Source organism: Mesoplodon mirus (genome assembly GCF_964341445.2).
Source record: "Mesoplodon mirus genome assembly, chromosome: 4".
Taxonomy (NCBI): domain Eukaryota; kingdom Metazoa; phylum Chordata; class Mammalia; order Artiodactyla; family Ziphiidae; genus Mesoplodon; species Mesoplodon mirus.
This window is the reverse complement of record NC_138979.1, coordinates 186,449,887-186,474,608: the sequence shown is the minus strand read 5'-3', so window position 1 is coordinate 186,474,608 and position 24,722 is coordinate 186,449,887. Positions and strand designations below refer to the sequence as shown.

General features: G+C 46.3%; 1 protein-coding gene across 1 annotated transcript in view; it reads right to left on the bottom strand.

Annotated features, from left to right (window-relative positions):
• Window positions 1–4,211: 4,211 nt before the first annotated feature.
• Window positions 4,212–24,722, bottom strand: part of RCOR1 (REST corepressor 1) — a 113,667-nt gene continuing 93,156 nt past the window's right edge. Inside the window, exons 7-12 of the mRNA XM_082617032.1 lie at window positions 23,865–23,943; window positions 20,033–20,227; window positions 13,181–13,258; window positions 12,897–12,954; window positions 12,031–12,260; window positions 4,212–8,360 (exon numbers count right to left, since the gene is read on the bottom strand). Of these exons, the coding sequence (XP_082473158.1) occupies window positions 8,319–8,360; window positions 12,031–12,260; window positions 12,897–12,954; window positions 13,181–13,258; window positions 20,033–20,227; window positions 23,865–23,943 (682 nt within the window). The 3' untranslated portion in view covers window positions 4,212–8,318. The remainder of the gene's footprint in view (window positions 8,361–12,030; window positions 12,261–12,896; window positions 12,955–13,180; window positions 13,259–20,032; window positions 20,228–23,864; window positions 23,944–24,722) is intronic.

The following is a 24,722-nucleotide window of genomic DNA, read 5'->3' as shown; positions in this document are numbered from 1 at the left end:
CCGCCTCCTGTCCTTGGACTCCTGCCCAAACCCTCTGTCCTTGACTGCGAACAGGGGCGGCCTAGAGAAGGGAGCCTGTGGAGCAGCCCCTGTCTGCAGTGCCTGCCGGGGAACTCAGCTTCTCTAAGTTTCTGAGCAGCAGTGAACATTCACCAGGCCTTGGCCATGGGTGGGAAACCAGGTTGATGCAAGGATCACCATGGAACCACTTGAAACTCCAACACCTCCGGTGGACGGTGAGGAAAAAACAGAGCCTCAACTTGACTGAAGGGGGCCTGGCCCGCCCCACGTAAACCACAGGGTCTGCTGCGGTACCTGGACTAGCTGTCGCTTCCTCTTCAACTGTCACCTCCTCGGGGACACCTTCCCCAAGAGCACCCCAGGCAGGATGATCCCTCCCCCCAGATCACTCAGAGCTGAGAAGCACTGCCCAGCAAAGGGCGTCTGAGCTGCAAGGTGTCTGTGCAGCGTCTCCAGGCCAGAACCCCGAACGTCTGTCTGTCACACCTCGGTCACCCAGCTCACATGACGGGGCAGGGGCTGGTGAAGAGCGGGTAGAAACGGAGGACCAGAAAACCAGAATCCACAGAGCGCTCTTCAACCTCACTGCAAATGTACAAGCACCACATCTTCAATTTGAATTCATTTTCCCCCCAGTACTTAGGCAGTAAAAAATAGCAAATAGTTCAAGAAATAAGCCAAGAGCCCAGAAAACCCCAAACCTCAGCACATCCATCTCTGGATGCCCAGGAATTGGCAGCTGCAAATCCCTCCCACACCCCCCTCCCCCAGGCGTCCATCATAAGCCATCACGGGGCCTTTTATCCTCAAGCACGAGGGCCAGCAGGCATTCATTTCTCGTCCTCAATGCACCTGACCTCCCCATTTCTTTATTCAATGTGGCTATTATCGCCCGTCGTGGGGACCGAGATGACTATGACGGTCCTGATCTCGTGAAAAGCTTATAAAACACCTGAGATCAAAATGTTTAGTTATCACAGTACTGCGAAGGGCACAGGGCAACAAGTTGCCTCATTCGTGGCGGATGAAAGGAGAGACTGGTACAACCCCTCTGGAAGTCAGAGGACGGTATGTGTCCAGTGTAAAAGCGAACAGACTTTTGGACCCAAATTCGAATCCTCTGTATCTATTCTACAGCTACACTTGCACGTAGGCAAAACGACACAGTCTGCTCATATTACAAGTGGTCCTTCAGTGACTACCAATCGAGGATGGTTTAAGTAAACTGTATCTGGTCGTAACTAGACACCATGACTAGGACACCACGGAACCAGTGCAAAGGGATGAAGCAGCTTCGCATCCACGTGCTGATGCAGGAAGACTAAGACACTGGCACGTGAAGTAAAACAACGAGGTAAGAACGGTAAGGTAACACATAGCACAGTCAGCCCCCGTGCCTGTAGACTTGGGACGCAAGGATACAGAGGGCTGACTGTTCCATTTCATGTAAGTGACTTGAGCTTCCTCGGATTCTGGTATCTGCAGGGGTCCTAGAACCAACCCCCCACAGATACCGAGGGACGAGGGGCGGCTGTATGTTATTTGTATGGAAGAATGAGTATCTGCACACGTGCAAGTGAGCGTGCATGCTTGTACATGTACTGACCCTCTCTCGAAGGATGTGCCAGAGCAGCAACGGCCTGTGGAGGGCGCCGGGTGGTGGGAGGACACTGATGGGGAACTTAGGCCTCACTGTTCGCCTTTTATACCAAGTACACCGGTTACCTATTTAAAAGGATAGAAAACTTAAATCGTTTCTTTCTAGTATAGTATGAAGAGGGAAGTGCATAGCGGTGTAGGTGGCAGAAGCCTTGAGACCCATTCCCTCTGCTGCAGGTGGAGGCGCGAGGTCAGGACTTCAGAGAAGCCACTGTGGCTGAGCCGCAGGGGGCAGGGCCACGTGGCAGGGCGAAGGTGTAGTGGCCGAGAAAAGCCCAGAGAATGGCCCTGCAGTAGGAATGTCACATGGCTTAAGACAGAATGAAGGGTTGTGTGTTTTTGCAGAAGGAAAATGGAGTGTTTTAAGCAGGAAAGGGCCCGAATTATGGTGGGGAGGTGAGGAGTGGGTGAGAGAAGGAAAAAGGAATGTCGGGGACAAGATGAATTCGGAGCTCGAGCGTCAGAGCAGGAGACTGGGAGGGGCCTGAGTGGCCAATGGACGTCGTAATGGAGAAAGAGGCTCGAGGGGGCTCTCAGAGGCAGGGGACACCCGTGTTTCCAGTTTGATGAGCTAAGGTATAGCTGTGCCACACAGCAGGGAAGAGAACTCCGAAACAGGAGTGGGGGAGGGAACTTAGTCTCAGACCTGTCATCCTGAGGTACTGACGGACACAGGAGTGAGCTCCGAGGGGCGGGGGGCTCACAGTGTGACAGCTATCAGGCCACAGGTGAAGCAGAGGCCCCAGTGGGGGGTGAGACGGTCCGGGGAGGGAGAGCTGAAAGAGGGGGAAGGCCAGGGGCTGCTTTCAGGCCTGCAACTGCAGGAAAGCAGACTTGGCAGGCTGCCCTGGGAAACTGGCTCCCTCCAGCCGGGGGCCAAAGAGTAAGTCAGGATCTCCCGTGAGCTTGTCTATAGACTCTAATGGTGCCCCCAGCACGAAGCAGCTGCAAGAGAGGAACAAGCACGGTCTTCAATCTGCCAAGAAGGAAAGGAATTCCATCACCTGGAATGCTTCATGCATCTCTCACTTCCAAGAGTCAGCACCTAGCATGGCCCTGGGAACACGGAAGCACGGAGAACAGGAAGTGCAGCATTTTCAGTACGTGCACTCGCCGGGTAGAGGCAGAGGGAGGCGCCAGGGAAGCTCCAGAGTCCCCACCCGGGGACCCCACCCGCGCCACTCCTGCCGCGTAGGTTGGGACGTGCGCCTGTGCTCAGGGTCGGGATGACGAGAGACGTGGCACAGCAGGCGACCTGGATGCACCTGTACGTGGGAGTCCTTTCCCTCCTACTCGCCGAAAGGGGGCCTGGACCCCCGCTCCTCGCGCACCCTCGATTCAGGACCCGTGAGTCGACTCCCGCCCGGCCCTAATCTCCGCTCATACACGCGGGGCGGTCCACGCTGCTCTCTGGGAGCCTCCCCACAGCCCCTCCGTAACCCCTCATTTTACCCTGAGCTCACTGTTCTTCTAAGTCAAGGAAGACCAAGCCCAGACAGCCCCCAACCCCGGGGCCCATCCTAGCGGAAGTCCAGTAGCAGATGGTGGCCACCTCCTGAGCCCCGCCCCTCCTCCTGAGCCCCTCGGCTTCCCTTCCTCCTCCATCTCCTGGAGCAAAGCCCAGGGTTCCAGCCTTGGCACTTGCTCCCCCTTGTTCCGTACCGGGAGTCACCTCCACAAGGCACATTCTGAGGTCTCTGAGCCTTTGACCTCTTCTCCCAGGGGCCACCCTCAGGTCCCACCCTCCCTTCCACGCAGACCCTCCGGCAGCACTGGACACACTCTCCTGGGACACCGAGCGCCACGACCAAGTCTGCCAGGCGAGGGACTCCGAGAAGGGCCCTGTAAAGCCCGCCCATGCTACGCGAAGTCACACACACGGAGCGGCCGGATCTGCGTTTTGTAAATATTGTATCGGGCAAGGCTGGACCTGGAAGTCAGGTGTTTTACATGGTAGTGATCTAACCAAATCCTACATTCCAGCTAAAAAAGGCCCCAGGGATGTCCAACAGATGCTGAAGGCGTTCTTCACGTTACTCAGAGACGTGCTGAGATTTGGGCCGTGTCCACTGGGCTGACCAGAGGCAACAAAGGTGGTGGTCTTGCCTCTTCTCTGCCAGTCCTGAGGCCATGCTGAGGCCAGCATCCACGTGCCCAAGGCTGGACGGCCAGAAAAGAGAAAAATCACTAACGGGGAAAAAAATTCGTCTCATCCAACCTATAAATTTAAGCCCTCAACTACCACAAACGTTACAAACTTATGTACCTTGATTTGATCCCAACCATAAGCTTATCATATATTATAAAATAAAAATGTAGTTCAGGTAGAGATAAAGGCTAAAAACAAAAGCACCCCTGACTGTGTGCTCCCACAGGGCACAGCTATGGGGAATTTACACTTTCAGAAATCCCAAGGCCCGGTGCAAAAAGGCAGGGAAAAACCCACTTTGTATCAGGGTGGGGTATTGCTTTGATGGAGGGTGGAGGGTCAGAAAATTCTTTTGTTTCCTATTTTATTACATCAATGGCTTGAAAATTTTTATTTAACTTCAGCAAATATTGGAAATAGAAAAATGAATTCTGCAGACTTTCACAAATAAAAATTTCAGTCTCTACTAACAAATGTTATCATTCGATGCTAAGCAGTTATAATGCTCTGAACATTCACCACAATGAATGTGCTGAAATAGAAAACAGGCAAAAAGAGACATTAAAATATTACTTACAACAGCATTATTACAACATATTTTCTTTAAAATTCCAACATGGATTTTTATCACTTCAAAAGATATACAGCATTTCCATGGTATTTGCAAACTTAACCTTATACATCTTTTAAAATCTTGAAAAATTCTTAAGCAGTCTAAAAAGCACTTAGCAAAGTTGGTAAGTCTACGTAATGGAATACTATCCGCTCCAGTATCAACGTGAGCTTAGGAGAGGGCTGTAAACACTCAGTACCACACAGCATGCATAGGCTATACTGACCTTCCTTCTGCCGCACTGCGACGTTACCGCGCTTGTGCTTTACTGTAAGTAGGGAAAGCTGCAGAGATCCGGGGGGTGGCAGAAAGAGTGCTTGTTTCTGAGCATTGCACAAGATCACTAGATTCGAATTAGCTAACCACCTTGAGTCAACTTGAGGCAAAGTTTCACTTGGTATTAAAAGCTTGAATCCTGGGTCACTTGATTTAGATCAGGCTAGACAAGAGAAATGAGGCTCTCGTGTGGGCTGGCTCCATCCGTCCTTTGCTCATATAAGAAGGGATCCGGTTAGTGTAATGCACCATTTGGCTTATTTTTGGTCTGTAATTATACCAATAGTACATCTGATATTCAGAAAGACAAAAATAGGGCATAGTTGAAATTTAAAGTGACAACGAGCACACTTAGAGTGGTGTGTGATGGTTGAGAGAACTTTATACGCACAGAAAACTACTGCTTAATTAGTCCACCACAGTAAGCTTTTAAAGCTCAACTATTTTTTCTTCTTCATTTTTTGATTAGAGGTTTATGACTATCAAAAGCCACCTTGAGGACCTGGTGTCTGGTAGGCACGAATGTACCAAGACGACACAGGGGAAGCGGGGCGCGGAGGGGGTCACGCTAACCTCAGGCTCCTGCTGACACCAGCACCGGCCTGCACCACTGCTCACCTGATCAGCACAGCTGAGGCAGGGTTGCTTCCTGGTTAAAAGACCTATATTACAGAATCCATCACTGCTTACGACCAGTCAACACAATATTCAAGTAACAAGGTGTTTAAATGAATACGTGAAACAGAGTTTCACCTAACACTTTACACACCCACATGGAATTAAGTGAAGCAGACTTTTAATGCGTATGCGACGCGACTGATATGTTAGCGTTTCGAAGCGAAAAGTTAGACTATCACTTGCTTCAATGGTGCTATACTTTGCACAAGAACTTATACTTAGGAGAAAATTTCCACAAAAAAATATATATAATCATGACATTCACACTGATAAGTTTTAAGAAGACAAAGCTTAAGTGAACACTGCATCCGAAGCAGTTGTCACCGTGTACCCCTTACACACCCAAACACAACCTGCTGATGCACCGAAGTCTTGATATGTGAAAAAGGGTCTTCCCGTAAAATGAGACCAAATCGCTTGGCTTCTAAAGCTAAGTGACTTCTTGCATTTACAACATCATTGCAAAGACAGCGTAATGAAACAGTTTAAAACCCAGTGCTATCTTATGCATGAGGCTACAGTGAAGGCAGTCGGGCAAAGACAACTATTTTCCTTCTGGCAAATGAAAATGACATGCCCCTCCCCCTCGGAGAGAAGCCAAAGGTCAGCTCCTGTGATAGCAAGGACTCCAGCACGTGACTCTTCAGGACTGGGGACCGCTTGGTGCCAGGAACCAGGTACGGGGACGTCTGAGCGCAGACAGAGGCCTGGCACTGCCGAGATGCCTGCCGGGCCACACAGGACCCAGCACCAAACCTTCAAGCACTGCCAAAGGGGATCGGTTCTTAAGGAAAATAGCCTGGGGGTGAAGAGAGGAACAGCAGCTCTACTGGCAGGGAAACCACTGCAGCAAATTGCCTACTGCTTCCGTTAAGAGGAAGGAGGTCTCGAGAAGAAGCAAGGAGAAGCGAACTCCTCTTTCAGGCCTAGTGTCCCCTTTAAGCGACGCGCAAAACTTATGCCGCCTCTTAAGCCACGTTTTTCCTGCCATTTTCCAATTACGCAGCAGGCTCATGATAAAAACAAAATGAGCCCTACATTGTGACTAGTGTTACTGTGCCGCCCCGTGCAGGTGGGAGCGGCGAGCTGCTATGCCCCCCAGCCCCCCTCACGCTCTTCTTCACCAGCTCCTGATCAACAGACACCTCTCGCAGGGACAAGTGTCGAAAACCGGCAAAGTCCCATTTCACTCCCCTTTCGAATGACCTTTCTCCAGATTTCAAAATAAGAAGTACAATTCCAAACAATCTAGGTTTCTTGCTGACCCTCTTCCTAAAGAGAAAACCAGCTGACTTAAAAAAAAAAAAAAAAACCCAAGGTGCTTGGGAGTCAAAACACATCAAATTTTAATTGCATATTTCAAATTCTTAAGAATTCTGTTTATGCCTTAAAGCATCTGCAATTTTTTTTTTCTTTTTGGTATTGAAAGCACGAAAAATATTTAACTGATGCAAAAACCACCAACAAAAAAGCTCCTTCAACATATTTAGTGCAGGCTGAACCGACCGTGGGACGGGGAACAGGTCACATTAGAGCACACCTCACAGTCTACCCTCAACCCCTCAGCAGCCCACGGTCTGGCAAGAGAATAAAAGTGATTATGGAAGTTTTAAACATTTATTAAACATTTGTAGTTGTTCCCAGTCCAACCAAAGGCATTAAATACCACTTCGCAGACTGTCTCTTTCCATCTTGGTCTCACTAGAGCCAATAACTGATCACGTCTCTGTCCTGTACTATCGATATAACATTGAGAGAGGATGGTGCTCATGTGGTCACATCAGTACATGACGGACACAGAGGCTACGTGGAGTGACATGTGAAAGGCCAGGCATACCAACAGGATGGGGGACAAACAGCACGTAGCTTTTATAAAACCGTCACCAGCTATTCCAATACCCTTTATTATTGCCCTAACCTGACAGTTACCATCTGCACTCTGTCAAGAACCTGCAGCAAGTTCTCCCCTGTCTCCGAATCTCAGTGATGTCATCTTTGGCAAGCAATAAACTTTAAAGAAGAAATAAGACACCAAAACAGAAAAAGCGTTGAAAACATGGCTGCCAAAAGGAGAAGGCACCAATTCCAAATGTACAAGCACCAGGTACAGTGGTATAGACCAAATCTCTTGGAGTTGGGTGGTGGTACGGGTGGGGGGTCAGGAACAGACAGGGTGACGCCCATCCTGGGGTGACGATCTGAAAGTTGATGGCACGAAGTGTTGAGTCCACGTTCCCTCTGAGCTACGGTGTCCAAGGACAGTTGCTACGAATGAGCTTTCTACCTCGCGGGAAGGGAGAAGGGAGAGACTGAAGCCAACTAAATTCATAAACCATAATTATACCGACATTTAGGGAAATGTGAGTTGTGTCAGGCTGTTTGGCACGATAAAGGTTAAAATGCAGTCTGCCAATATATTGTGATTTCCAAAGAAGCGTGATATCACTTAGGTGGATGCCTCAGAAAAGAACAAAGGAAACTTCCTAGAAGGCCAATGGGTCACAGTTACTCTGAAAATTACATTATGCACAAAGTAGAGCTTGCAGGCCATGCAGGAACAGAGTCACGCCTTCCGAGTCGACTACCTGTTCTGAAGCCGCCGACGGGGAAGAGCTGCCGTCGGTGGGCCGGGGCTCCGACTGAGGCGGTGGTCCCCAGGGTCGCAGGAGGCGGGCAGGCCACAGGACCCCCCTCACTTAGGCAGAGCGAGAGACGCAAAGAGCTCTCCGGGAAGTGGCGCCAACACGGAGGAACGAGCAGAGGATTAAGGCAGATGTAGCACGGGACTGGAAGTGTATGCCTTTTTGGTAATAGCTGCTTGTCCACAGAGATGCGATGCAGATGGCCAGGTGATGTCTTGTGATACCTGAATCCTGGATAGCACAGTCGTCCATACCAAGTGCTCAAAGCCACCAGAGTTTCTCACGAGGCAGATGCGTATCTGACGTCAAGAACAGAAGCAGCCTGAGCAGAGGAGAAAAAGCAGAATCAAAGACAGGTAAACATATAGGGGGCTTCCCTGCTGGTGCAGTGGATAAGAATCCGCCTGCCAGTGCAGGGGACATAGGTTCGATCCCTGGTCTGGGAAGACCCCACAATCCGCGGAGCAACTAAGCCCGCGAGCCACAACTACCAAGCCCGTGTGCGCGCCTAGAGCCCGTTCTCTGCAACAAGAAGCCACCGCAATGAAAAGCCTGTGTACCGCAACGAAGAGTAGCCCCCGCTCGCCGCAACTAGAGAAAGCCCGCGCACAGCAACAAAGACCCAACGCAGCCAAAAATAAATGAAAATAAAATAAATTTATAAAAAAAAAAAGACAGGTAAACAATATAAACTGCTAACTCCAGTTTGGTGCAGCCCAGCCCACCCTGCTCCCGCAAACACTGTCCCTAAGGGCAGGCCCCTGAGGCAATGCCTGTGCTGAGGCCAGGCGGGTGGACGGAGGGCGAGAGTGTGGCCCCTGCGGCCACGTGTCTTGGGTTCAAATCCTGGCTCTGTTCTTTCTAGCTGTGTGTCCTTGGACGAGGTATCATTTCTCTTTGAGCTTCAGTTTCCTCATCAGCAGAATATACATAATAACGATGTCTACTTCACAGGATTAAATAAGAATCCCTGCAAAGGGCATATCAGCACAGTGCCTGGCAAACAGCAACACTCAGGTGTCCTAGGACCAGCTGGAGGGGACACCACGGTGCCCACCCCGTTCAGCAAACAGCCACCAGAACACGCTGGGGTCCAGACGACACCAAAGATCGCAGGATCTTCTTAGAAGCTTCAAAGGCATTTCTTAACTCTCTACTCTCATTTTTTAAGGCTGACTTCCAGACCCAAGCCTAAAAGTCACAGAGCTCACTGCTACCCCCGTGGTGTCTTACTTCTAAGGAAACAGCTAAGAGTCCAAAATCTGAAAGCCGCTGTGCCTTCAGGGGAAATCCCAAGTTATGAGAATGGCTGTCAGTCCAATCAGGTTTCTCCGCACTAGTTATACACTCAATCACTCGATAATTTGAGGCAAGAATGTGCATCTCCAATTCGGTCACTTTTAGCATCCCTCTGTGCTTTTCTGACACCTCCCATACTCTATCCTTGGCCGCCCCAGAGAACTCTGAGTCTCAAAAGCTCAACCCTCTTGGGCTGCTCTCCCTCCTTAGCTCTGAAGGAAAAAAGCCCGCAGCTGATAGAACTTCTCAAATCTGACGGCCTCCTCCCTGCCTGTGCTGCATAAATACATAAAACCCGAGGGCAGGCAGGACACCAGCAGACATCTTTCTCAGCAGCTGGATTCCAAAGGATAAACAAGAATGGGAAATTACAAGGACACTAAGTTCTGAGCACTGATTAGACAATTAACCAGTTCCCTTAGGCCCTGGTGGACACAGAGAAGCAGCTGGTCCTTACAGATTAATTTCCTTCTGCAAACTAACATATGGAGAACAGAAAACCAGGGTGGTGAAGCAAGAGGACTGGTACCATAAGAAACATAAAAAGAAAGGGAGGGACCTCCCTGGTGGGGCAGTGGCTGAGAATCCGCCTGCCTGTGCAGGGAACATGGGTTCGATCCCTGGTCCAGGAAGATCTCGCATGCTGCAGAGCAACGAAGCCCGTGCACCACAACTACTGAGTCTGTGCTCTGGAGCCCGCGAGCCACAACTACTGAGCCTGCGAGCCACAACTACTGAGCCTGCGAGCCACAACTACTAAAGCCTGTGTGCCTAGAGCCCATGCTCCGCAGCAAGAAAAGCCGCTGCACTGAGAGGCCTGCGTACCACAGGAAGAGTGGCCCCCGCTCGCCGCAACTAGAGAAAGCCCGCACGCAGCAACGAAGACCCAACACAGCCAAAAATAAAAATAAAATAAATGTATAAAATAAAAAAATAAATAAAAAGAAAAGGATAAAGGAAATATAGGCATGCACGTGCATGCACGTCTCTCTGTGTGTGTGTGTGAGTGAGAGAGAGAGAGAGAGAGAGACAGTTTTAAATGACTAAAGAAGTGAAAAAATTTTAAAGGAGCTATAAAGATTAGATTTTCGGGTTGAGTTAGATAATCCCATTCCTTCTGAAGAGAAGACTGGGTAAACAGACACAGGGAACATCAACCATCAGAGAGAGAGAAGACGTGCTGCTGGTCGGGGGAGGTCAGCTATGGACGAGCCAGGCAGACAGGCTGAGGGGACTCTTATGTGCCATCAGCACGGCAAGTGGACCATGAAGGCTGGAACTCCTGGACTAACAAGAAACGAGGAAAAGGGAGCTGACTTACCTAAGCTAGTCAGTCACAGAGCCAGGCCTGAGAAAATCATGACCCTGGGTGCTAAATCTAGTATCTCATCTTTTATGCTAACCCTGCTGAAGCTGGCTTTGATTAAATTTGAGAGGCAGGAGATCTGAGTTTCCTATTATTTCTGCTTCCTGGGACTTAAGTCAGAAAACATACTTGGAAGAAAGCTTTCACTCTTGCAAATTCTGACGTTCCTTCCCCAGTAATCCTCATCTTTTCAGCGCTTCCTAAATTGAGTCCAGGATTTCAGGGAAGTTAATTTGTTGCTAAAGGGGAAATTAGCACACAGACAAAAATCACTGCCAACAGAGAAAAACACCTTTGCTGTGCTCATATGCTATTCTGTTCCATGGGCAGGCCATGCCTGGGTGTGACTCAAGGACCCCACTCACATTGTCAGTACTATAGGTTTTGTACACTTAACTACAAAGATTTTCTGGTAGAAGGCTCTAAAGAGTCTCATTCTAACAAAACTAGTGTTTGTCTCCTGACAGCCCTCGCAAAGCCACTGGCTGGGTGTCCTCTTCACAAGGCTCTCCCCCCGGGGGAAAAGGGCAGCAAGGGCAGGACCAAAGAGGTAACTCCAGATCACTCCTGCCTCATTTGGGGAAGACGCTGATGAGAAAGTGATAAGCAAATTAACCCTTAAATGGCCATGCCAGTGAGCAAATGCACACGGCAGAGGCGGCAGCAATGAACTCTTGGCTCCCAGCCCCGCCTCAGCACCCATGGGCGGGGGGAGGGGGGAGGTAAACGTGCAGAGGGAGGGGCGGCCTCCCCAATCTCCCCCACCCCGACCTCCGCTGCCCGGGCTGATGAAATCCGTGCCACCACCCAGAAGACGACCAGGATGCCAGCCTCCATGCAACCCAGGACCTGTGTCCCCATCAGTATTCCAGCAGGTCAGCCCCGAAGAGCAGCACGGCAAGCGGATGTGGAAGCAAACAGACCAGGAACCTGCAGACCCCCCGGTATGTCCATAAGCCCCACAGGAGATGGCAGCACACTTCACACGACTGAGCTTTCCTGATACTCCAGGCGCTTCGAACGTACTGGTTTAGGGCAAAGCCGTCAGTGTATTTAAGGAAATATGGGTAATGTGGAATATTTTGTGGCCGGAGGAAACCAGGATGGAATTAAGAATTTGTCCAGAAATTAAACTGTGAATAATACACGTAGTGACCAAAAAGTGACCGAAGTCAACACATGTATTATGGCATTTACAGGTAAAAGTCAGGTTACTGACATAGCTGAAACCTGAAACCTATTTCTACAGCTGGAAAAGGTCATCAATGAAGAAACTAACTGGAGAACTGAGTATGCATCTGGCAGAGATCAACTGTTTCAGACTTACCTCGTCTTCCTCTTCAGGCATCTTGACAGAATTATCCGGGGACGTTACAGGTTTCTGGTTACTGGGACCATTGGTTTCTTCTTTCCCATGTTCTGCCTCCCATTCTTGTAAAACTTCATCTATGTTGAAGCGGCGTCGATAATTTACAAAAAAGTTTTTCACTTGTACCACTGATTTATTCCCAATCACATCTGAGATTGCCTGAAAATCTCGGCCATATTTCCTGATGGCTAAGGATGTAAGAGAGCATTTTTTTCAACACAAGAAAAATAATAAGACACACACACACACAATTGAGACTTACTCCTTATCCAGATAAGGAAACATAGAGGCTTTCAACAGCAGGTACTATCTAGCGTACTATACCAATGGAAAAGAGTAGTATAGAGTCCAGTGTGGATGACTGGCAGAGTCACTCCGTGTGACCCTGTCACGCAGGGTCTGTACCTCCCTGTCATATATCGCATGGTAACTGAAGTCACCCAGCAATTACCCTATGCCATGGACATCCTACACTGGCTTCTTCAGGGTCCCCAGGACTAGAACACCTCCAACCATACAACCCCAACATGCGAGCTGTACTTCCTGTCTACTCAGAGCCCAACGAGGAGCTGCTAAAGTGAAATACACCTTGAAACACGGAGGCTTCCAGATTAATTTTTACATCTTGTGAGACATGGGAAAGGAAAAAAGTAAAGCCCAAAGAGAATGCAGTAACTTAGCTAAAATGATGCCCACTAGAAGGACGTGATCCTCCAAGAATCTGTTTCAACATGAATGATGTGCTGGGAGCAGGATGGGGTATAATTTTTTCCTGAAAGCGACCGCTGTTCCTAAACCTTTATTTTACAAGAACTTCCTCCTACCTTGTACGGCGAGAAGCTGCTCCTCTGTGGTCCAACGTGCGTTACATTTCTGAATGACCTGGGTATCCAAATGAGTCCTATTAGCATACTACCTTTAGAGATGAGTATGTCCTTATGAGGATTAATGAACCTTTTTCTCATATCAGAATTTTAACATCAACTAGGTTTATAAAATTATGTCTACACCTTTCCTTCTAAGAGATGTGTACTGGAGACACAGACAGTAAATTCTTAAACACATAAACTCAGGGGTGACTTCAAAGATGATATGAACATAATCCTACCTCTGGAAGTCGATATGGTTCTATTCCACCATCAAGTTTTTCTTTTAGAGCACTGTTCGTCTGTTTAATATTCTGAATCTAAGGGAAAGAAGATTTTCATTTTAAAAATGAAACACTTGGGCCTCCCTGGTGGCGCAGTGGTTGAGAGTCCGCCTGCTGATGCAGGGGATACGGGTTCGTGCCCCGGTCTGGGAGGATCCCATATGCCGCGGAGCGGCTGGGCCCGTGAGCCATGGCCGCTGGGCCTGCGCATCCGGAGCCTGTGCTCCGCAACGGGAGAGGCCACAACAGTGAGAGGCCCGCATACCGCAAAAAAAGAAAAAAAAAAAAAAAAAAAAAATGAAACACTTTTATAAAGGTATGAAAAGAAGAGAGAACTGAGAAAGCTAAGAGAAACAAAAAACCAAGAGGAAAGAAGTTCCTGACCTGTAAGGTAGCCCAAATTTGAGGTCCCTATAGTATCCTTTGAGAGCAGCTAACTAAGTTCTTTAATTGACTTGCTTAGGGCACCGGACAAGAGACAACCAAGACGGAAAGGACGCTGGTAAAAAGGTGCCTGCGCACACAATCCTAATCCACCAGCTCGGAACAGGCGACCTGGGCCGCAGAATGCACAACTGCAGTCTGACACAGAAGACAATGCCTGGGCTCCCACCCCACAGAACTGAGCTGAAGAAAGAGAGCAGGCAGAGTGAAGGCAGGAGAGCCTCACAACCCCGAGCACCGCACAGACGCTACAAAGGGCAGAAGCCCACCTGCAGACTTCTTTAACGGGGAGGAGAAAAGAAAGCAGTATGTCAGTTTTCCACAAGTCTAATTCTGAGCAACGGTAACTTCATTTTCTCACAAATTATCTTTCCCACATTCTTTTTTTTTTTTTTTTTTTTTTTGCGGTACGCGGGCCTCTCACTGTTGTGGCCTCTCCCGTTGCGGAGCACAGGCTCCGGATGCGCAGGCTCAGCGGCCATAGCTCATGGGCCCAGCCACTCCGTGGCATGTGGGATCTTCCCGGACCGGGGCACGAACCTGTGTCCCCTGCATCGGCAGGCAGACTCTCAACCACTGTGCCACCAGGGAAGCCCCTCTTTCCCACATTCTTGCTTTGATTCAGTGGACCTTTCACTGTCCTTGCCTAATCAAAAGAAAGACACAAACAATAAATACAAACCACTCAATCACTCCACAGCTGCTCCTTAATTCTGCACGTGCCCCTGAAGGAGCTGGGTCACAGGAGGGGGCCCTTCTCTCTCAACTCCAAGCAGAGGGGCATTCTGTGCCTAGCACTAGGGGAACTCTGGCCCTATCATCTTTCACTCTTGAATAATCACTTGAGCAAATAAGAAAGCAAGCAGAGGAACAGGTTCATTGTCCCAAGTAAAACATCAAGAATACTCAGGAGCAGAAGGTGCCCTTGAAAGCAGAAATCCTATTAAGGCAAAGGAAGAAAAGCAGAAATTTTAGAGATCGGGAAGGGGTGGGAGAGGAGTGGAGATGGTGCTTCACTTTTTAGTAAATCTCTCTCCTCTTTAAAAAAAACTTTTCATACTTATACAATTTTTTAAAACCCCACTTTCGACGACTTACATCTCATAGATTTCCAGTTTCACAGATCCTTTCCTCCTTTGTTTTACTTCTTCTAAAAGGTTTAACGGGTCGGGGGGGTGGTACAGGAAAAATTTTCCATGCTATGGGACCAGTGGGCAAGTAAATAAAACCGGCACTTGTAAGGACCAGAAACTGACCCTGTCTGCCCTTACCAAGGGCCTCAAAGTCTGCCAGAAATACAGTCTACTCCAAACCTTTTGTAATGATGCCACATCAGAACATGAAAACAACTGAAAAGAAAAATACTGGAAACATGCACAAAATTCACTCTACAGTAAAACCCCAAAACCAGGACCTTGCTTTACTGAAATTTGTTTTAGTTTATTTTGAAAAGGTACAAATCAGAAGAAGATACTTGAAATTTACTCACAGTAAGTAATTCCAAGCTCTCAGACCAGCATAAGCTGACAGAACTCTCTCTGATAATGAAAATATTCTAAACTTGGGCTGCCTGACATGGCGGCCACCTGCCACACACTGCTACTAAGCGCCTGAAAAGTGGCTTATCCAACCGAGGAGTCACATTTTTAATTTTTCCAATTTTAATTAATCCAAACTAAAATCTAAAGACCACACGTGGCTACCACACTGAACAGCACAATCTTAGACCCTTCTCAGAGCTCACAGTTACCAACAACCCACAAAATCCCCACAAAATACTGCAAGGCACTCAGATTATGCTCCCTGAATTCCGAAAACTAGGCCTAGAAACTTCTGACAGGGAATGAGCAAATTCTCCAAAGTCGGGGGTCCAGACATAACTGAGCTTCATAATTATTAATCATGGTAAACCTTGTTTCATTTATAGCAGGGGTTGGGAAACTATGACCTACACACCAAATCCAGCCTACTGGCTATTTTTATAAATAAAGTTTTATTAGAACACACACACAAAAAAGTCAGGGGTATAGACTACTTCATGTCCCCCCCACCCCATCCCCTCCCCCCTGGCATTCAAGTTACTCTATTCCTTCTAGCTAGTTGTCTATATATATATATATATATATTTATTTATATATATATTTATATATATATATGTTACAAAGCTGGGCGTGTGTGTGTGTATCGCATTGTGACTAAGTAACATGCATTTTCCAAGGAGACCAACCTGTTTAACACATGCATTTTCCCTCTAAAATCAATGAAGAAGCATCGAGATTAAGTGAGTGGCTACAAGGTAAAACATCCACAAATCCTGAACTAGAAGTCAGCTCTGTATTTTCATTTACCTACGTGTCTGCTCCTAATCATTTTCCACACCAGCAACGTCCAGTGCTCACTAACCAGGATAAGAACAGGGATTAGTCGCCAGCATCAGCCAACCGGAAAGGAAGCCAGAGCAGCAACAAGCTGGATAAGGAACAGGATGCAAAAAGTAACCAGCATTTAAAGAAAAAACAAAAAAAGCAGCTGACTTGGACTGGTGCCTTACCTAGAGCTCCTGGCTGAACACAACTTGCTTTTCCCTATTTTATTGGGTATTTAGTGATTCTCCTCTAAGGTCAGACCATTTCATTCTCTCCACCTGGAAAGGCCTGATGTACCCAGCAGTGTCTGCTGGCTAACCTGACAGCCGTTCCCAGCCCCCTTCTCACTTGTATCTCTGACAGCGGCTGGCGATTCCCTCGGCACTAGAAGGAGCCGGGCTGCAAAGCCACACACAGTCCAGGAGGTTCTGCGAAGGCAAAAGCTTTTCCTCCACGCCCTCTTCTTACTGCCCTGAGTGCAGACATGAAGGTGACAAAATGCCTTCTGCAGCTTCCAGTGTAAGGCAACAAGCAAGATGAAAAGCCTAAAAGCTAAGAATGGTGGAGCAGGAGAATCTGGGTCCCCGAGAGCATCACTGAACAGAGGAACTAACGCCAGCAATCACTGATGTTGGAATTTCTTGTCATTTGATAAAAATAAATCCTTCGCTGTCTGAGCTGCTGTTAGGTTTCCTGTCCTCATCGGATGACTGTCTCCCTGGCATACAACCAGACATGGGGGCATCCAGAATAACATGCCCACTGTGTGACTGACCGCCATGTGCGTCTGAAGTGCAGCTGGCAGAAACCCTAAAGGCTGTGGAAAGTAAACAACTGACCTCACCTCTCAGTAAGTCAGCCTCTGAGCCTTCTCTCCAACAGTGTCAGCTCTGAGCAGCTACCTTCAAATAAAACATTCCTGCTCTTGACCCTGTTGGCTCTGAAAATCAAAGCCTCTTCATCTGTCATACTACAAAGTCAGCAACACCTCTGTAGAAGAAAGGGTCTCTTTCCTTCTTCGCCATATTGACACCGAACAGCAAGCGTCAGGAACTCACTCAGCAGAGGGGACTGAGGCCCCTCGGAGAGAAAGGTGAGACGCACAGAGGAGCTCCCAGCCCCAGTCACAGAGCTCTCCTGGCGCAGATGCAGCTTACTATGATGCCCTCACACATCCTGTAAGACCAGGCAGGCAAGGATTAATCTCCTCATTTGAAAAGAGGCCCAGGAAGATTAAGTGATTCTCCTAAGATTAGAATGCAGCTGTGGCAGCCGCAAGCCCGCAACTCCGAGGGGCGCGCCAGGTCCTGGTCTGTGTGGCCTCCTTCACCAGGGGACAGCCGGGGCCACAGACCCCACCCTTCTCTTCTCAGCCCTGCCAAGGCAGTCATCAAGATTGACAAATCAAAGGCACCATGAACTAAAAGTGAACCACCAGTCCATAATTCACTTTGCATTTGGGGTCGGGGGGAGGTGACTAACGGAAGGGCAGCACTGGGCTGCTCGGCTAACTTTTGGGTTTGACTTTTACACAAAATCAGACAAAAAGACAAGGAGGAGCCATTTCTCAATGAAGCACAAATGATCAGGAAAGGATGCGTTTTAAAAACAATATTCTTGGGGCTTCCCTGGTGGTGCAGTGGTTGAGAGTCCGACTGCCGATGCAGGGGACACGGGTTCGTGCCCCGGTCCGGGAAGATCCCACATGCCGCGGAGCGGCTGGGCCCGTGAGCCATGGCTGCTGAGCCTGCGCGTCCGGAGCCTGTGCTCCACAACTGGAGAGACCACAACAGTGAGAGGCCTGCGTACCACAAAAAACAAAAACAAAAAAACACCCCAATATTCTTTACAAGGGCACCAGAAAGTACCAAACATGTAGGAATAACACTAATAAAGGAAATACAAGACTTGTTCATAGAGAATGACAAAACACTGGAAGAAACTGAACAGCTACAGAGTGCAGGGATACATCATGTTCATGGATCATAAGGTGTTAACTCTCTATATTGATCTATACATTCAACACAATCCCAATCAAAATTCTAGCAGAATTACTATTCTGGAAATTGAGAAGGTGATTCTAAACTTTATATGGAAATACAAGGGCCAGGAATAGCCACGACCATCTTGGAGGACTTCTCCTACCACACATATCCATTCATAATCTATGTATTATTAAGACCATATAGTACTGGTGAAGAATGGACAAACAGAACTCCAAACCTGACCGATATACATAATGGACACTGGATTTAAGACAAAGATCCCACAGCCTCACAACAGGCAAAGGGTAGTCTTTTTTAATGAACAGTACTGGGTAAACTAGATATCCATATAAAAAAAAATTGACCCTACATGTAACAACATACAAACAAAAACACTGCCAGGTAGACTGAAGATCAAAATGTAAAAGGCAAAACAACACTTTTAAGATAGTGTGTAAGAGTATCTTCATGACCTCAGGAAAGGTTCTTAACAGAACTCAAAGAGCACTAACCGTAAAAGACAAGAATGAGAACCTGGACTACCTTAAAACTAAGAATTTCTGTTCATTAAAGGATACCACTAAGAGGGCTTCCCTGGTGGCGCAGTGGTTAGGAATCCACCTGCCAATGCAGGGGACGAGGGTTCGAGCCCTGGTCTGGGAAGATCCCACATGCCGCGAAGCAGCTAAGCCCGTGCGCCACAACTACTGAGCCTGCACTCTAGAGCCACAACTACCGAGCCTGCGTGCCTAGAGACCGTGCTCTGCGACAAAGACAAGCCACTGCAATGAGAAGCCCGCGCACCGCAACAAAGAGCAGCCCCCACTCGCCGCAACTAGAGAAAGCCTGCGTGCCACAACAAAGACCCAACAGAGCCATAAATAAATAAATAAATAAACAAATAAATAAATAATAGATAGATAGATAGATAGATAGATCGATAGATGCCACTAAGGGAGTGAAAAAGCAGCCCTCAGAATGGGAAACAGGAGACCATTCCTCCACCACCCCCGTAACTCCACGATGAGGTCACAGAGCACAGTGGAGGGGAGGGCGCTACTGGCATCCAGTGGGGCGAGGCCGCAGATGCTGCTAAACATCCTACAAGGGGCAGAACAAGCCCCAGAACAAAGAAATTATCCAGCCCCAAAAGTCAACAGTGCTACAACTAGGAAATCCTGATGTGGTGCAACCAAAACTCACGTAAAGTGACACGACCACTTTGGGACACTGTCTGGTGTTGTTTTCTAATGTCGGACATATGCACACTCGATAACCCGACAACCGCACTCTTAGGTGTTATCTCCAACAAAGGTGCACACAGAACACACCAAGAGGCACATAAAACCACGCTCCTATCAGTATCATGTGTAAGAGTCAAAAACGGGAACAACCCAAATGTCCACTCAAAGTAACACGGATCATTTGTTGGGTATCTAGACAGCAAAGAGAAAGAACAAGGAGTACGGCTCCCTGTTACCTGGATAGATCTCACAGGCTGAGTAAGAGAGAGAGAGAGAGAGAGAGAGAGAGACACACACACACACACACACACACACACACACCCCTACTTTATCATCCTGTTTATATAAAATCCAAAACAAGATAAAAAATAACCTATGGTTTTAAGTCAGAACAGTGGCCACCCACCGGGAGAAGGGTAATGAACAGGGGGCATGAGCGAGGCTTCTGAGGCAACGACGCACTTCTCGAGGGCAGATAAAGGGGCTGCGGAGGCGGTGCTCCACGTCGTCATCTAGACAGAGGTTACTTGGGTGTGCCCACATTATGAGAAGTCACTGAGATCTGTATCTATATCGAGACCTGTATAAAATTTCAACCTCACGGTTAATTTAAGGGGGAAAAAAATCAATGGGCCTAAGATCTTCTGTCCAATTCCTTAGACACAAAATGCGCTTTTGAGATTTGGGGAAAGAGAACATCCAAGTGGGTGAGAAGTAAGAACACGTCTAAAGTGCAGTGAACTCTTCACCCAGGACTGGGCTCACGGGTACCTGTCGTTTGATTGACACCAGCTCCATGTCCAGTTGTCTCAGCACCGTGGTAGCAGCAGTGGCATTGGCAGAAACAGCCTCCACGTCTTCTTGAGAAAGAAACATTCCTTTCGGAGGTTTCCTTTTTGCTCTATTTTTAGCTTGTGTACTATGTTTTTCTTTTTTGATCTGAGGAACTGTCTCAGTAGGGGGCACCTGCATGATACACATATTTGACAAATGAGAAACTAAAAAAACTAGAACGCCAAATGAACAGTAATAAGCATATTTTCTTAACATGGCTCCAAACAATCTAAGACAAATACCACGCCATCTCATAATTACCATCTACAAGTTCTAATACATAGTTAACAGACAAAAACATTGGCTATTGAACTTTGGCTAAATAAACACTTCAAAGTGGACTCCATTTCCTTCCTATACAGATACATCCTTATTCTATAAACCTCTGACAAGAAGGATTCCCAGCTTCCTGCGGGAACACGGGAAGAAAAAATAACCTGTATTCCCTTCTGGTGAGCTTTGTATTTATGAATAAGGAGTTATTTTATCCAAATAGTCCCTAGCAACTGTAGATGGACATACGGCCACAGAAAGAAAAAAGAAAAAAAATGATTCAGCCCATGTATAAGGATCCACTTAAATTCTTTAAATCTTTATAGATGGTTATAAAAATAAAAACTTCAATATGAAACTTGTTTATACACCTTTTCAGTTTCTTTTTTTCGCTGACACAACTTTTAGGGCAACTGTGTAACTTGTTTCAAAAACTATATGCTGTCATTTAAAAATGCATGACTGCTGCTTATTTTTTAAAATGCTTTCTCTAAAACCAAAACCTTTGGAAATGAAATGCACTAATATCTTGGCAAGGAAAGGATAACATCCTAGTGGTAACCATTTTAAGAACAAGAAGTTTTGGTTAACTGTTTAGAATTTCATCTTGTCAGTGTATTAATAACATTGGCTGGTAAAGCTGACAATACATTCAGCTTTTTGCTTCATATTTTAAAAGACTGAGATTAAAAGGCAATGCAAACCATGATGGTAGCAATAAGTTCTCGAACAAGTGGTAATAAACAACACATAAAAATATAAGTAGACAATAAACTATGTTCTGCAATAGCACTATGCTATCCAGTAAAGATCACCTATTGACCATGTGTCTGTTTTAATAACATTTTAGTAGGTAAAGAAACTGAGATTTAACCATTTTTCTTTTTAAATTAGAAACTGCTATATAAATAACAATTACGGAAATTAATATAAAACCAAGCCCCTTTCATTTAAAATGTTCCGTTGAAGAACCTAATAAATAACAATGCATCAAAACAAAGCTTACTAAAAATTGCAAGTACAATTTGATTTCCCAAGCAATGTAATTTAGCTAATCCTTAAAATGATCTTGTTATTTGGGCACTCATATAAATCACTGGTAAGAGTGCTATCCAGAAAGAATTACCAGTTTCCTATTTGATAATATATACCATACCAAAAGAAGCCTTAAGAATATATCTAGAGGGCTTCCCTGGTGGTGCAGTGGTTGGGAGTCCGCCTGCCGATGCGGGGGACGCAGGTTCGTGCCCCAGTCTGGGAGGATCCCACATGCCGCGGAGTGGCTGGGCCCGTGAGCCATGGCTGCTGAGCCTGCGCGTCCGGAGCCTGTGCTCCGCAACGGGAGAGGCCACAACAGTGAGAGGCCCGCGTACCGCAAAAAAAAAAAAAAAAAAAAAGAATATATCTAGAACACTTTGACTCAATAATTCAACTTCCAGAAATTAATTCTAATGGAAAAAATTAAGTGCACAAATATGTAGTCATGAGATCAGCATTTCAGCATTACTTACAGGGAAAAAGACTGTAAAAACCCGTATAAGATTAATTAACTCAATTATAAAAGAACTGTAATGATGGAATAACATACAGCTATGCATACAAATATATCTGACCTAAAAATATGTTCAAGGTTCAGTATTGACATTGCTCAAGAAACTAAAAACAGAGTTGCCATAAGAGCCAGCAATCCCACTCCTGGTCATATATCTGGACAAAACTATAATTCGAAAAGATACAGGCAGCACCCCTATGTTCACAGCGGCACTATTTACAATAGCCAAGACACGGAAACAACTTGAATGTCCATTGACAGATGAATGGATAAAGAAGATGTGGTACATATATAAAATGGAATATTACTCAGCCATAAAAAAGAATGAAATAATGCCATCTGCAGCTACATGGATGGACCTAGAGATTATCATACTAAGTGAAGTAAGTCACAAAGAGAAAGACAAATACCACGTGATACCGCTTACATGTGGAATCTAAAATAGAACACAAATGAACTTATCTACAAAACAGAAACAGACCCAGACACAGAGATCAGACTTGTGGTTGCCAGGGGGGGAGGCGGGGGGAGGGATGGACTGGGAGTTTGGGATTAGCAGATGCAAACTAGTATATACAGAATGGACAAACAACAAGGTCCTCCTGTACAGCACAGGGAACTATATTCAATATCCTGCGATAAAGCATAATGGAATAGAATATATACATAAAACTGAATCACTCTGCTGTACACCAGAAACTAACACAACATTGTAAATCAACTAAACTTCAATTTAAAAAAAAGGTTCAAGGCAGAGTAAATTTAAAAGGTTATAAAATTATATATTAAGATCCGATTTTATATTTTTTAAGCATACAGATTCAGAATTATGTATAGGCATATGTATTTTACAGAGGAGGTCGTCTGGAAAGAGTCATCAAAATGTTAATAGTGATATGGGTGATGAAATGATAAATCATTTGCATTGTTCCCTTTTGTTTAGCTGTATTTTCTACATGTCTATAAAATCATATATTATTGGTGTAATTTTAAAGTTTAGGTATGTCTAGACCCTTTCGTTTTTCTCATACTTTAGTACCTTTTGAGATAGAAAACCTTTTCAGATTTTACTGAAACTACAGACTCTGTCTTTAGAAAAACACTTATGTGAACACACGTAATAGTCATGCCCATGCTGGGATTCCATACTCCACCCTGAATGAGGGGCTGATGGGCACCAAAGGGCTGAGGCCCTCTTTCCTCAGCTGTGGTGGTGGCACCCATCAGGGACCTGCTGCAGGCAGCTCTGTACCGTGGGGGTCCTCAGCTAAGCCACAGAACCCTGGTCTCCCCGGAGGGCCCTCGGGGACCCCACATATGCTTTATTCAATTTTTATGAATGGGCAAAATAATGCAAGACTCTAACCCCCATTTCAAAAGGCTGAGACCATCCAGACACCCCACTGTCCTCAGTGGACAGTTTACAATAAGTACATGTTATAGATACACCCCCCAAAAGTCATGTATAATTGTAGGGATTCGTGGACCTCTTGGATCCAGAGACTATAAACCTCTGGCGTAACGATTTTTAAAACATGAGAGATTAAAACTTCACCATGACCCAGAAGGTGCAGGCCCCGGGCAGATACAGAAGGAAGGAGGCCACCAGAGCCGAGAGGAGGGGCCGAGCTCGAGCCTGGTCCTCACAAGGCCCCTACGTAACCTGCTGAGTGAAGGGCCAGGAGAGAAGGTGGTGAGAACTGTTACCTACATGAAACCTTTCCTTGCTGATGCCGTTTTTTCCTTTAAGGCTTCCTTTCTCGTATTTCTTAGCAAACAAAATTCTAAGTTCTACAAAGCAAAGCTAGTATTGTTTAAAAAGCCATACCATGATGCCTTGTACACAGCACTTAATATATTAAGTAGAAAGAGAAAAAGGAATGTTTTACTTATGAAACTAGTAATGAAATTTATTTGTCTTAACAGCACTGGGGGAAAAAATACCTCCTTTTTGCTTTCCTTGTTTTGATCAATCTCAATGTCAATGGTGTTATTTCCATTTGTTTCTTCCAGTTCATCCTCACTGGAAGACAAAAACAAGTTACTGAAAGATTATTTTGTACTAATTCTATTTAATACACAAATATAAGCAATATATTGATTTAATGACAGATGTAATACAAAATTAGTATATGTTTTCAGAATGCTGAGATAAATACATTTTTACAATTCAAATAAAACACCAATTCCATAGTTCTTTTACTCTAAATGATTAAAAAAGCTATTAAAATGGGCTTCTAACTCCCAAACCAGGCCTAGAACATTGTCGCTTTATTATTTCCAAAGTGTTTTCTCTCAACTAAAAATGTCAAATTTAAGACATTTACTTTAATTCTCCCTAAGTATCTAATGGAGGACCAGGACATGATCATTAGATATAACTGAGAAATTATTCAGGAATAAAGCCTATTGTGTTGGGAATAAATTCACCAACAAGTAAAAATCCATGTTCAAGTCCCACCTGTCTACTCACAACTACATAAGTCTGAGAATGGGAGCGGCTTTTGGGTGGCTTGAATAACTGGTATTTTAAAAAGAATGCTCGCATTGATATGGTGCATGCTTTTGTTTATATCCTTCCATGCAGTATTTCTTACTTAAAAAGAAAAAAAAGCTCTGTGGTAGGCCTTCTGCTTGAAAAACATGTGAAAGCGAAGGCTCACAGAAGCCGGGCAGCCTGCCCCCGTGTGCCTGCAGCTAAAGCCAGCTGAGCAGCGGTGGTAGCAGAGCGCTCAGGGTTTCAAATGTCAACACCCGCCGGGTCTCAGGAACCCCCCCCCAGGTGACGCACCCACTGTGCTC